At 41.8% G+C, this 15,034-nt stretch overlaps 1 protein-coding gene across 1 annotated transcript; it reads right to left on the reverse strand.

Moving 5' to 3' along the window:
• Positions 1-11,988: 11,988 nt before the first annotated feature.
• LOC107819606 (uncharacterized) lies at positions 11,989-13,468 on the reverse strand. The gene is made up of 3 exons (XM_016645727.2): positions 12,971-13,468; positions 12,694-12,757; positions 11,989-12,277 (listed from the first exon to the last, which is right to left on the reverse strand). The coding sequence occupies exons 1-3, from the start codon at positions 13,268-13,270 to the stop codon at positions 12,108-12,110; spliced, it is 534 nt and encodes a 177-aa protein (XP_016501213.1). The 5' UTR covers positions 13,271-13,468; the 3' UTR covers positions 11,989-12,107.
• Positions 13,469-15,034: the final 1,566 nt, after the last annotated feature.

The following is a 15,034-nucleotide window of genomic DNA, read 5'->3' on the forward strand; positions in this document are numbered from 1 at the left end:
AATCGGTAGATGAAAGATTTGGAACTTAGAGAATGAAGATGGGCTAACAGTGGATGAAAAAATCAGGTGGAAATATTTCATTGGATATTTATTACACCTTCGATTTGTGTATACACAGCGCTATATTTTTTGCACTGATTGCAGCTTATGTGTTAAAGTGGAACATAAGAAATAGAGTTGGAGGGTCAAAATGGAACAAGGTAGAGATAGAGTGCCAAAATAAAAAATGGTGCCAAGTTGGATGAGTTGTATATGTATTTGGCCATTTGATTTATACCATTTTATTATCTTTGTTATTGAATATTTTAGTATAATGCTATGACCTATCTCATATTATTGTGTTATTTTCTTGGAAAACATATTATATAGTTGTATCTTATTAGGACTAAAAAAATATTTGGAGCACAAGTTGTATATTTTATGCTATGAAGATTTTAACAGAAAAAATCCCGAAAAACCCCGAAAAATCCGAGATTGAAAAATCCGACTTTGTTGGTTTGGCCGATTTGGTTAATAAATTTGTATACAGTCAAAATCGAGCTTGCCTTTTTTTTTTTTGTATTCCTAATCGATACTGGAACATGGCCGGCCAAGGATCGACCTCATTTTATATCGGACCATGATGCGAAGATAGATTGCCGAACTCACGACCCTGAGATTGATCGAGATTGAGATCATCCAAGATCGAGACCAAGCAGGATAGAGATTGAGCAAGATCAAGGGAAGCTTACTGAGCCAAATAACGGAAAGTCGAAATATCCGCGATCGGACGAGGATCGTGGCAGAAATCTCGGCATGTATCAAGAAGAGACCGATTAATTAGCTAATAATGAGATTTCTTACTCTATTTAGAATTGTATCAAGTGCATGACTCCCCTACTATATAAAGAGGATCTGATCATTTATAAAATGCATCATATTCACGCAATATAAAGCAATATACTACCTTTCTCTTAATCTTTCAATACTCTGTTACTTTGTTCATATTTTTCTAGTGGAATATTCGTTTAGTTCGAGGGCGACCTAGCTCGAGGTCCAAGGCTATACATTTCCTTTAATTGTTATCCATTTTTAGGGTAAATAGTTTTGCGCCTACCGTGGGGATAAGGATAATAGTGATTGTCTGGTACTAACTTTTGTGATACACACAATTTTATACTTGTTCTTGTAAGTGTCTTTGATTCCAGGATCAGCATGTCCAACTCTCAAGCAACACCCACACACAGACAATGGCCTTGGTCTCCATGACGAAAACGACAACATAGCCACCCCAGGGAATGAAGTGCCTCAAGTTAACCTCGATGGACTCCCGGCTGTAGACCTAATCGATGTCAGTTCCCATGTTGCCATTAATGCAAATTTGGCCAGTGATCCTAAGAGTAGCGTCTGCAGAGACGTTCGATCAGTCGTTCAGAACGCACAAGGCGGTGAAGAAGGCGGTATCAACCTTCGAGTGATATTCGAAATGTTGCAAGCTTAACAAGCTGCAATAGCACAACTCCAAAACCAAAACCATGCACCGAGTAGGATCGAGCCCGAGCCATCACAAGAAGTTGTTCGTAGGGCCGAATAAGTGTTAAAGAGATCAAATGGAAATGAATCAGGGACCGATCCCGCAATCATAAAGATGCTCGAGGAACTAACAAAAAGAGTTGAATCGGGGGAGAAACAAATTGAAGCAAATGACAGGAAAGTGGAAACCTATAATTCTAGGGTTGATCAAATTCCGGGGCACCACCAATTTTGAAGGGTTTGGATTCAAAGAAGTTCGTTCAAAAACCTTTTCCCCCGAGCGCGGCCCCAAACCAATTCCCAAGAAGTTCTGCATGCCAGAAATTCCTAAGTATAATGGAATAACCGACCCCAATGAGCATGTCACTTCTTACACATACGCGATTAAGGGGAATGATCTGGAGGACGATGAGATCGAGTCCGTATTGTTGAAGAAATTCGGGGAGACCCTGTCGAAGGGAGCGATGATATGGTACTATAACTTTCCACCCAACTCCATCGATTCTTTTGCCATGCTTGCAGATTCCTTCGTTAAAGCACACGCTAGAGCTATAAAGGTCGAGACTAGGAAGTCGGACCTCTTCAAGGTAAGGCAGAAAGATAACGATATGCTCAGAGATTTTGTGTCTCGATTCCAAATGGAACATATGGATCTACCACCGGTCTCCGATGATTGGGTCGTTTAGGCCTCACCCAAGGACTAAATGTACGAAGCTCGGTGACTTCACATCAACTAAAGCAGAACTTGATCGAATATCCAGCTGTTACCTGGGCTAATGTGCATAATCGGTACCAATCAAAGATTAGGGTCAAATACGATCAGTTGGGGAATCCTTCCGCATCCATTTATCCTATCAGGCCCATTGATAGAGTTAATAGGGACATCGACCGAGATCCATGATTGAATAGGGATCGCTACGAGCCATACAATTAAGATCGAAGAGGCAACGGGCCTGGGCGCAACCCTATTCAAGGTGAAAGGAGAAACAATCGAGGTTAGAGCTCTTGGGGGCTCATGAGCAAGAATGGTTTCGACAGGGATGTCGGGCCCAAAGAAGCACCGCGACTATCAAAATATAATCTCAATGCTGATGCATCCACCATCGTATTAGATCGAGTGTATCAAAGATACTAGATGGCCTTGACCTCTGCAGACCGATCCAGCCCAGAGAAATCCCAACCAGATGTGCAAGTATCATGGCACCCATGGTCAAAGAACAGAAGATTGCATGCAGCTAAGGGAGGAAGTAGCCCGGTTGTTCAACGACGGGCACCTTCGAGAATTCTTAAGCGATCGGGCCAAGAATCACTTCAAAAATAGAGATTCAAATAGACAAAACGAGCAAGAAGAGCTACTACATGTGATTCACATGATTGTTGGAGGGGTCGATATACCTCAAGGACCAGTATTAAAATGTACCAAGATGTCGATCACAAGGGAGAAGCAAACTCGGGATTACATACCAGAAGGAACCTTTTCTTTCAATGACGAGGATGCAAAATGATCGTACAACCCCATAATGATGCACTGGTAATATTTGTACTTATAAATAAGACTAAAGTTAAACGTGTTTTAATTGATCCAGGTAGCTTGGCCAATATCATTCGATCGAGGGTCGTAGAACAGCTCGGCCTACTAGATCAGGTTGTGCTCGTGGCTCGAGTGCTAAATAACTTCAACATCGCATGTGAAACCACCAAAGGCGAGATAACTTTGATAGTGAACATGGTTGGGACCATCCAATAGATGAAGTTCCATGTGATCGAGGGTGATATGAGGTATAATGCCATATTCGGGAGGCCGTGGATCCACAACATGAGGGCAGTGCCCTCGACCCTTCACTAGGTTCTAAAGTTCCCGACCTAGAGGGAGTCAAAATAGTTTACAGGGAGCAACCAACTGCCAAGGAAATGTTTGTCGTCGACAAAGTGATACCGATATTGGCACTCTCATCAATAAAAGGGTCAATTTCAAAGGGAAAATAAGAGGTCAAATAGCAACCACAGACACCAGCCTCGACCCAATCAGAGAAGCAGGGGATTGACGAGGAAGATGACTATGGGGTTCCTCAATCTTTCATAGTCCCTGATGTTTCCGACGCCACTTAGTCAACAGTCGAAGAGATGGAACAAATCATACTGACCTAACATCAGCCCGAACGAAAGGTATACCTGGGCACGGGGAAAGCCCCCGAGCTTAGGGGAAAACTTATTCAATTCCTTAAACCTAACATGGATTGCTTTGCTTGGTCCCATCTCGATATGACAGGGATCCCACCAGAAATCACCACCCATAAACTAAGCCTAGACCCGAAGTTCTATCCGATGAAGCAAAAAAGAAGACCCCAGTCCGAGGTCAAACACACTTTCATTAAAGACGAGGTAACCAAACTTCTCAAAATAGGGTCCATCCGGGAAGTAAAATATCCTGAATGGTTAGCGAGAAGTAAAATATCCCGAATGGTTATCGAACGTATTAATAGTCCCTAAGAAGGGAAACAAACTTAGAATATGTGTAGATTAAAAAGACCTAAATAAAGCATGCCCCAAGGATTATTTTCCTTTTCCCAATATCGATCACATGATCGATGCTACGGCCGGCCATGAAATCCTCAGTTTTATCGACACCTATTCCAGGTACAACCAAATACAGATGATCCCGAAAGACCAGGAAAAGACCTTGTTCATCACTAAGTATGGTACCTACTGCTATAATGTAATGCCATTCGGATTAAAAAATGTTGGTGCAACCTATCAACGCCTAGTAGACCGAATGTTCGAAGAACAAATAGGGAAATCTATGGAAGTTTATATTGATGACATGCTAGTTAAGTTCCTATGAGCAAAGGACCATTTGAAGCATTTGCAGGAAACTTTCAGTATACTGAAGAAATACAACATGAAGCTCAACCCAGAAAAATGCACGTTCGGGGTTGGCTATGGCAAATTTCTCGGCTTCATAGTATCCAATCGAGGAATCAAGATCAACCCCAACAAAATCAAAGCTATTGAGGACATCCCGGTAGTGGACAACGTCAAGGCCATACAGAGGTTAACGGGGCGCATAGCCGCCCTGGGGTGATTCATCTCGAGGTCCTCCGTTAAGAGTCATCGATTCTTTTCGTTACTGAAGAAGAAGAATAACTTCGCATGGACTTCATAATGCCAATAGGCCTTGGAGGAGCTTAAACGATACTTATCGAGCCTGCTGCTGCTTCACACGTCGAGGGTAGATGAAAAGCTTTACTTGTATCTGGCAGTATCAGAGATAGCGGTAAGTGAAGTCCTGGTCCGAGAAGAACAAGGTACGCAATTCCTTATCTATTATGTTAGTCGGACCTTAGGTGAGGCCTAAACTAGGTATCCCCATCTAGAAAAATTAGCTCTCGCTTTGATAAGCGCCTCTAAGAAGCTAAAACCATACTTTCAATGTCATCCCATATGTGTTGTAATGACTTATCCTCTTCGAAATATTTTGCATAATCTCGAGCTTTCGGGACGATTGGCAAAATGGGCTGTAGAAATGAGCGGGTACGATATTGAGTATCGACCCCGAATAGCCATCAAGTCTCAAATCTCGGCAGACTTTGTGGCTAACTTCACGCCGACCTTAGTACCCGAGGTTGAAAAGGAAATATTAGTCAACTCGGGTACATCTTCGGGAATCTGTACCCTCTTTACGGATGGTGCTTTGAACGCAAAGGGGTCCAGACTCGGCATCGTGCTAAAACCACCCACAGGTAACGTGGTTAGACAATCTATTAGAACTGTAAAATTGACTAACAACGAGGTCGAATATGAGGCTATGGTTGAAGGTCTCGAACTAGCCAAAGGCTTGGGAGCGGAGGTGATCGAAGCCAAATGTGACTCTCTCCTCGTTGTGAATCAAGCTAACAGAACCTTTGAAGTTCGAGAGGATCGAATGCAAAGATACTTGCACTAGCTATAAGTAACTCTACACCGATTCAAGGAATGGATTTTGCAATATGTGCATTGAGATAAGAATAGCGAAGTCGATGCCCACACAAACCTAGGATCATCGGTCGAAAACAATGAACTTAATTTGGGGGGCTGTCGTACAACTCATGAGGTCAGTGGTCGAGGAAGGCCACGCCAATATAAACTCCACAAGTTTGACCTGGGATTGGAGAAACTAATATATAGAGTATTTGAAGAATGAAAAACTTTCCTCGGACTCAAAAGAATCGAGAGCCCTGCACACAAAGGCAGCACGATTCACCTAGTCTGAAGATGGGACCTTGTTCAAAAGGATGGTCCATTAGCAATATGTTTGGGACCAGGAGATACTGAATATGTTCTAAGGGAAGTCCACGAGGTCACTTGCGAAAATCATTCCGGTGCCGAATTATTGGTCCACAAAGTAATCAAAGCTGGATACTACTAGGTCGACATGGAGAAATATGCAAAAGAGTTTGTTCAAAAATGCGACAAGTGCCAAAGACATGCACCGATGATTTATCAACCGGGGGAACTACTTCATTCGGTCTTGTCCCCATGGCTATTCATGAAGTGGGGAATGGACATTGTTGGCCCTCTTCCATGGGCCCCAGGTAAAGATCAATTTACTGATTATTTCTCTAAGTGGGTTGAAGCACAGGCTTTCGAGAAATTCAGGGAGAAGGAAATCATCGACTTTATTTGGAATCACATCATGTGTCGATTCGGGATGTCTTCCAAAATTGTATGCGACAATGGAAAGCAGTTCATCAGCAGCAAGGTGACTAAATTTCTCGAAGATCACAAGATCAAAAGAATCCTATCAATACCTTATTATCCCAACGGAAATGAACAAGCCGAATCGACCAACAAAACCATCATCCAGAACCTTAAGAAGAGGCTAACTGACGCAAAAGGAAAGTGGAAGGAATTTCTACCTGAGGTTCTTTGGGCATACTGTACAACATCGGAGTCTAGTATCGGGGCTACCCCATTCTCATTAGTTTATGATGCCGAAGCTCTGATACCGGTCGAGGTCGAAGAACCAAGCATTAGGTTCTGATATACGAATGAAGAGTCGAATAACGAGGCTATGAATATGAGCCTAGAATTATTAGATGAAAGACGTGAAGGCGTCCTCTTCCGATTGGCCGCCCAAAAACAACGGATCGAGAGATACTACAATCGAAGAGCCAATCTTCGATATTTCAGTGTCGGGGACTTGGTACTAAGGAAAATAACCCTCGACACCCGAAATTCGAATGAAGGGAAATTGGGGCCGAACTGGGAAGGACCATACTAGATTCTCGAAGTCATTGAAAAATAATCCTACAAGCTCGGAACAATGAATGGAGAACAACTACCGAGCAATTGGAACCTACATCACCTAAAACGATATTACTGCTAAGGTACGACCCTTTTATATTTCCTTTTGCTTTAAACTAACACTTGCAGGTGGTCAATAAGAAACAATAATGGATTTATCGGCATGAAGTCTTTAGGTCTGAAAGCACGCGTTGTACTCTTTTTTCCTTAGACCGGTTTTGTCCCAAATGGGTTTTCCGACGAGGTTTTTAACGAGGCAACAGTGGATCGTGATAACTTAGAATCAAAGGCCGTTCACAAATCGGTATCAAAAATTGTATTTACAGTATCCTAGATTTCTCTAAAATCAACCTCGAATACTGGGGGGATTACACTCGGATATCGAATTGTTCTAGCAAGGAAATTATTTCGAAATGGAAGGGTCTTGATAGGTAAGATTTACTATAAGGGCCAAACGATCAAAACGAACCGTGCCCACGTAGATTGCTCGAGCCCTGACATAAAACATGTACGCATGTGTGACTATTTTTGACGAGAATAAAGAGAAGTACTTCCTTGCAACTATCTTATGTCTTGGAAAAATTTCAACTTTACAATCCCGTACTTTCGATCTTTTAAGAAAATGGGCTCAAGGGCTGATTATAATCAAAGTTCGGATGGTCACTCCCTCACTCGGGGACTGTCGTTCGGAAACCAACTTATAAATAGATCAAGATATTAAAATATCGGGGATGCAAGACCTATCAGGCAACCCCCGAATGTTAAAGGCCACAATCATACCCACTTGGGGACTGTTATCTTAGGCAAGCTTGGATAATTGGGGGAAGGAAGCCCACTAGGCTACACCCAAAATTAAAAGGCCACGGCCATATTAGCACGGCTCGGAGACGTCCGAAAATCGTAACAAAAATAGGCCTTCAAAATTTACATAACCAGTTCTAAAGGCTAACCCTCGGCAAAACTATATTTTGAAATTACTTATTTCGGGAGAAAGTTCCTGATGACACTGAATCCAAAGTGCCCCAAAACTAAAAAAATGTGAAGGCATGATTTGTTCAAACATATACAACTTAAGATGTTTTGTGCTAAGACACTCTGACCTTTGTGAATACAAGCAATAAAACAAAGGAAAAGTTTGAGAGTCGAAAAGGGTAGAAAGACTTATATATATACGTCCAAATACAAAATTTACAACAGCCAAAATGGCCTCTAAAAAGATACAAAAGAAAGCAAAAATACAAAGGCCTGAGTAGCCTAGTCTTCGTCGGAGGCAACATCTCCATTCTCTGGATCTTCCCCATTTTCGAATCCGCTTAGGCTCTCGGAGTCTTCCTCAGGAAAGGTCAGCTTCCAGGATTTGGTCTCCTCTACTTTGGCAGTCTCGAGTTCGGCCACAATATCGAAACCTTGAGCCTAAACCTCCTCGAGGGCTTCCCTTCGAGCTTTCCATTTCGCATAATTCACCATACTCTTGGACTTCACTTGGATGGCCTCGACGTCAACCTTAAATTGGGCCACTTCAGCATCAGCTTTAGTGTTGGCCATGGCCACCTAAGATTTGGCCATCTCGAGTTCGTTGGCCAAATTCTCCTTATCGGAGAGAACCAAATCTAATTGGGACTGGAGCTCCTCGATTTTCGTGGCCTGCGCCGAGGCTTTCTCCCTTGCAGCTCGAGGCTGAGACTCGGGCGACTCCAGCTTTGCTTGGATGGCCTCCTTTTTTGAAGCTAAGATGCCCATACACCCCTTAAACTTTTCAGCTTTAGCTCGTATGTCATCTATTTGTCTCTGAAGGTCCTTGATCCGTTCGAGTCTCTAACGGACCTGCAAAATCAGATCGTTAGTTGTTATCTCCAACTCATCTTCACTATCGTGAAGCACTGGGAATACCTGCTCGGCCATCTCAGCATGCTCATCTCGAGCCATTACCAAATTTTCCAGAAGCTTCTCAATGAGAAGCTTGTAGGTATCGCTTTTCTTAGTGAGGTCCTGAACCTCAGCCTTGCGCTCCTCCCGGATTTGAAGGAATGCCTCGTGGTGCAATACCGAAGCCTACAAGTAAGAGAGAAAATATTAGAGTTATCTACAACTCAAAATTTAAAAAAGATAATGGAATGGCCCTCGAAGTTACCCGATTCAGAGCATGCTGGGCCTCGTTGAACAGGCAAGCGGCTCCCACCGCATCCATTGCGGCTTGGTCCTCTTCAGTCACCAAGCATCTCAAGTAGCTAGCGATCCCCATGAGGGGGGGGGGGAGAAGACTCGGGCATCCTTCGGAACAGTAAGAACTATGGTACGCCTACGATCAGGGTTAAGACTAGGGGTCGGGAATAGTTCCACTAGTTTTGGGCTCGATGAAGACCCACTGACGTCCAGTGATGGTGTCTTCTTCGGCACCGGTAATTCACCAAGACCGGTGACATCTACTAAAGCTTCGAGCGACCCCTAAGGACCCTCCCAAGAGCGACATACCAAGTTAGCAGCCTCGTGGATCGTGGCGTCCAAAAATTGAGGGGACTCAGAGATATCAATCACTCTGAGATTGTCCCTCAAGACATCTTCAGCTATTCGAGAAGCCTCGTCTCTGGTTCCTCCCTCGATCATCTCAGTTTGGGACAGAGCGGCCTCGACCTTTTCTGGCTCCGGAACTTCGGCCGAAGCTCCATCATCAACTTCCTCCAGTTCGGAGGGCTTTTGTGTCGAAGCACCAACCCGAGCACGGGCCACCACCTAGGAGTTGTCTTCTTCCTGCTCTTCTTCGGACTCATCCCTTAATCGGTGGATTGAGTTCGAAGGCATAGTAACGGCATCCTCTCGACCTGCGAGATCTCTTTGCCGGGCTTTTCTTCTCCAGGCTCGGGCAACTCGGAGCCTCTTTCCTCTTCTTCTCTTGGGCCTGCTTCAGAGCAGATGGTTGGGGAAAGACTTCTTCATCACCAGATGGCAGTCTCATTGTAACATCCTTTACAAGACCTACAAAAAGAAAAAGGATGAGTAATTTCGAGAAGAAGCGTAGGCAATAGCCATTCCAGGGAAGAAACCTACCATGATTACGGGCCTCCCATTGGCCCTTCGACAACTCCATCCAGGCACGTTTGGAGTAGGGTCTCTGTGACACTAGGCTTTCGACCCATTGCTTAAGTTCCAGAATTGGTTCCGGCATCTGGGCCACAGCTGCAACACCAAAACATACATGAGCAAAGGAAATAGGAAGTAAAACAACAAATTAAACATTCAAGGTGAAGTGTACTTACGTTTCATGTTCCACTTCTTAGGGAACGACATATCTTCAGCGGGGATCAGGTCCGAAATCTTTATTCGGACAAATCAGCCTATCCAGCCTCGATCCCGAGACTCGTCTATATTGGAGAACGGGGCTCTATTGGCCCGATGGACAAGCTTAATCAATCCCTCGATAGAGCCGGAGACTGTAGAGGCGCATGAGGTGATCGGGGGTGAAGGGACATCCCTCAATTTTTCTTGTGAAGAAGCGAAGGAGAATGACTATTCTCCAGAATGAAGGGTGGATTTGGCCGAGGGTGACGTCGTACCTCTTGTAAAAGGCAACGATGATGGGGTCTAAGGGATCCATCGTGAAGGGGTAAGTGTAAACACTTAGATACCCCTCCACGTATGTGGTGATCGATTCCTCAGGAGTACGAACTACTACGTCCTTGTTCACCCAGTGACACGCCTCCTTTACCTTTTTGAGAATGTCTTTGGTAATGGTACATATATACCTCGAGATCGGTTCACATCGGCCCAGCACTGCGGGAGTCTTTTCGAGCTTAAATTCAGCGTTGGTTGGACACCCCGTCAGAACAAAATCCTCAGGGTGGGGTTCCGCCGGAGCCTCATTGCCGGCAGGTCGTGATGAAGAAACAACCTCCTTTTGTGGCACAATTTTGGAAGTTTTAGCCATTGATGAACAAGAGAAAAGCGAATTGGGATGATACGCTATTTGATTAGGGTTCAAGAAATTTGGGTATGAAAATTGCTAAGCAAAGAGATTTATCGAAGAAAAAGCTAGAGTGGGTAGAACGTAAAAGTTTGAATGAGGAAAGGCTTGGGTTTTATAGGTAGTTATCGACGGTTCAGAATCGGTGGTGGCCGACAACAACTGACAGGCATTTAATGCCTCAGTACCCGAACCAACGAGACGTTTCAGTATCCACTTGTCGTTGATGTCATAGCCGGGTTCGTCGCTGACGTCATGGCCCGTCGAGTCAGGATTGAAAAAGTTCATATCGTTTCTCGTCATCTTCTCTCCGAGAAACGAGGGGACTATCTGTATACAGTCAAAATCGGGCTTGCCTTTTTTGTATGACTAATCGAGACTGGAACATGGCAGGCCAAGGCTTGACCTCATTTTATATCGGACCATAATGCGAAGATAGATTGCCGAACTCACGACCCTGAGACCGATCGAGATCGAGATCAGCCAAGATCGAGATCGAGATCAGCCAAGATCGAGACCATGAAGGATAGAGATTGAGCAAGATCGAGGGAAGCTTACCGAACCAAATAACGGAAAGACGAAATATCCGCGATCGGACGAGGATCGCGGTTGAAATCTCGGTACGTATCAAGAAAAGGTCGATTAATTAGCTAATCATGGGATTTCTTATTGTATTTAGAATTTTATCAAGGGTAGGACTCCTCTACTATATAAAGGGGATCTGATCATTTGTAAAAAGCATCATTTTCACGCAATACGAAGCAATACACTACCTTTCTCTTAAGCTTTCAATACTCCATTACTTTGTTCATATTTACCAGTGGAATATTCGTTTGGTACGAGGGCGACCTAGCTCGAGGACCAAAACTATACATTTCCTTTGGTTTGCTTTTATTTTTATTTATAGTTAATTTTAATATCAATTTACGTATTTTTTCAGTTTGTGCCAAGTAAAATCACGTGTCCTTAAAACCACGTATAAATTTAATTATTATTCGTTTTTAGGTTAAACAAAATTTAAAAATTCGACACCATTAATTTAATTTGATAATTAAAAACTCCGAATCAACCTAACTTAGTACACCCTCAAGCATGGCTTTCGGAGTAACAGGCTTAGACCACTGACACTCATCAGGATGACTCCTAATTTGCTTTCTAGTTTCATTTTCTTCAACATCCGAAGAGAAAGAAGTACAAAATGGCCAAAGAGAATGCTGTAATAATGATATTGGAAATTTCGACCAAAAAAAAAGTTTTTGTACTTTTACGAGTTTATAAAAGGTATCCATGAACACAAAGATACAAACAAAAATAAAATATGAATTAATTAGTACTAAGTGGTCCTCGATAGAATTCATCTTGAGAAGAGGTTGGTGAAAAAATTTCCAGATTTGGACTTCTCAAGGCAAGCCACGTGTGCATATCTTCCAAAATTGTCCACTTGCCGTGCTTCTCCTCTCGTATCCTTCTTGCAAACCTTGCACGTCTTGTCTACCCATCCCTCCTCCACATATTCCCCTTTTACTGTTTCAATGAAAAACAATTTGAAACGATCAATTGCGTGCTAATTAAGCCACACATTAATTACATTCTTTGTAATATACTCCCTCCGTTCACTTTATTTAAGAAATAATAAATGAAATACATAATTTACCACGATATTCATATTAATTGATGCATATTTTATTGGCTTTGAGAAAATTAGTTGAAATGAGTAATAAATACTGTGGGTATAACAATTTTTTTTTTAAACTTTTCTTGATATGCGTAAAGTGACGAGTGAAAATAAAAATCCAATTTTAATATACCTGCCAAGTAAAAGTGAATGGAGGGAGCAAAAGTTAAAAATGATTAGCTATAATTAATTACCTTCAACTAAGCCACATATTAATTACATTTTAATGTAGTAGAAGTTATATTGATCAGTTATAATTAATTACCTTCAACGTAGGACTTGAAGAAATCTTTGTATGTCCCGCCGATCTTCCTTCTCAGAGCTCCATACTATAGAAAGGCCATTAATAGGTCTTCATAAGTAAACAAGTACATGTAATAAAAAATAGACGTAACTTATACACACCGACAGCGTAAATATTTTTTTTTTAAAATACTATCAATATAGTTTAACATATTGTGTAGCAGATAACATATTTTGTTTTTCAGGTTACCAATTCACGTTTTGTGTAGTTATCTAAGTTATTGGCAAATGATTAATACCTGTTCTCTGGACATCCTCTCGCCAGATTGAGTAGCTTCTCTAGCTTCATCGATAAGCTCGGCGTCTTTAGCTGATCTAACCTGAGAAAAATCGAGAGCTTCTGTTACACTTGAAAACAAAGATTGCTTCTTTTTTTCCTTGGGTTCTTCTGTATCCTCTTTCTTTGCCTTTGCTGAAACTGCGAATACAAGTTTTGAGCTAGGAAGAATAGTACTAGGGAAATATTGATCTGAACCACCCAAATAGTTTGGCATAATACCATTTTGAGAAGCTGTAAAGGGAATAGCTCTCAGTCCCATTGTTTCTGAATTGAGGTTTAATTACTAGTGACTAAATTTACTTCCAAGCTGCAGCTTTATATTGGTCTATCATCTATGGGAGAAATTTGTTTGTGGCATAGTTATTTTTAGACTAAAGAACAAAAAATGCAGGGCCAGTGATAACTGGTGGTTGATAACAGATGACGTGGCTTTTGGCTCACAACTAAAATTAACATCAAATTTTGCAATCTTTCCCAATAATAATAAGTACTACTTACTATCCTCGCACACAAAGCAGCTCTGGGCCCCTTACATGGAATCCGAAACCAAAATGCGGTTTTTTTGGACTCAAACTACACAAATAGGTGGTAAAAAAAAATGACCTTTTTATATATAGCGCCATAATACCTGGCGCTATATACTAACAGTAATGACACCGTTAAAGTATAGCACCAGGTATTGTGGCGCTATACTGTAAAAGCTGACATGGCCAGGTATAGCGCCACAATACCTGGCGCTATATATACATCATTAATGTATAGCGCCAGGTATAGTGGCGCTATACATAGATATTTTATACCCCTCCGTCTTCCACTCGATTTATCCTCCATTTTTAAACCCCCATCTTTCTTGGCCCCCACCAAATACCTCGTTTCTGCCATTTTTTTTAAATTTTTTTTTTGGGTCCCCCCGACACATAAAACTCGAAGAAAAAGGGTCCCACATTCGAGTAGAGTTTTGTGCTATTGTTGATTCACAATTCCGGAGTCAAAATTTCAATTTTTTTGCTTTGACAAAATTCTAAATCGAGGTATTTCGATTTATTTTAAGTTGAAATAGTTATAATAATGTATATTATTTGATTTGTATGTGTTCTATTTCGGTTTGTGTTTTTTTTTTCGAAACTAGCATGTTAAATTTATCCGGATTTAATATTAATGTTTTCTAAAAAATATAAATTAGTAAAATAAATTTGTCTGTTAATATCCTGATTTATATATATGTGTTTTCATGCCGTTTTGTATTTTATTTGCAATTAAATTTATTTGTTGTTTATGGTTAATTTAGATTATTTTTTAGCGTAGTAAAATCCAGACCTTTATATATATATATATATATATATATATATATATATATATATATATATATATATAATTTGTACAATTAAGTTATTAAAAAATATGAATTTAAATTATAATAAAAACACATAATTATTAATGATAGTTTAGTGTCACTGGTCCTCAAAATATCGAGCCCTGAACCCATATATATATAATTTGTACAATTAAGTTATTAAAAAAATATGAATTTACAGTTGACGACATGGACGCGACTATACATCCCGGCCCCCGGACGTTGGATCTATTAGCCCTACAGCCCCAGCATAGATCCGAGTATATATGGGACGGACAGTTGCTTACGCAGACTTTCCGGGCTAGGAGAGTGGATCTATTGTGGGAGTTTTTGAGTCCTCCCCGCGTTCTACATCCCCGCGTGGTCCATTACTTGGAGGAGATGGGATTATATAGGATTATTAGGATTGGCCGGATACAGCTCGACTATGCTTTGATCACGGCCTTGATTGAGCGGTGGCGACCGGAGACGCACACTTTCCATTTGCCCATCGGCGAGGCCACCATCACACTCCAGGACGCTGAGATTTTATATGGCCTGTCCGCTGATGGCTTGCTAGTTTTACTGCCTGCGACCATAAAATATTATTCGCGGCAGGCATATTGGGATATGCTGCACATGCTCACGAGTTTCATGCCGGAAGACGAGGCGGTAGTGTCTGGGTCCAGT

The sequence above is a fragment of the Nicotiana tabacum genome, chromosome 6 (genome assembly GCF_000715075.1).
Source record: "Nicotiana tabacum cultivar K326 chromosome 6, ASM71507v2, whole genome shotgun sequence".
NCBI lineage: Eukaryota > Viridiplantae > Streptophyta > Magnoliopsida > Solanales > Solanaceae > Nicotiana > Nicotiana tabacum.

Bases quoted from the DNA above. Each gene is read 5' to 3' on its own strand.
- LOC107819606 (XM_016645727.2), bottom strand. From the start codon at position 13,270: ATGGGACTGAGAGCTATTCCCTTTACAGCTTCTCAAAATGGTATTATG. The intron at 12,758-12,970 runs GTATTAATCATT...GCCTTTCTATAG, and splicing joins AGAGGATGTCCAGAGAACAG to TATGGAGCTCTGAGAAGGAA. The intron at 12,278-12,693 runs GTAATTAATTAT...TCATTGAAACAG, and splicing joins CTTCAAGTCCTACGTTGAAG to TAAAAGGGGAATATGTGGAG.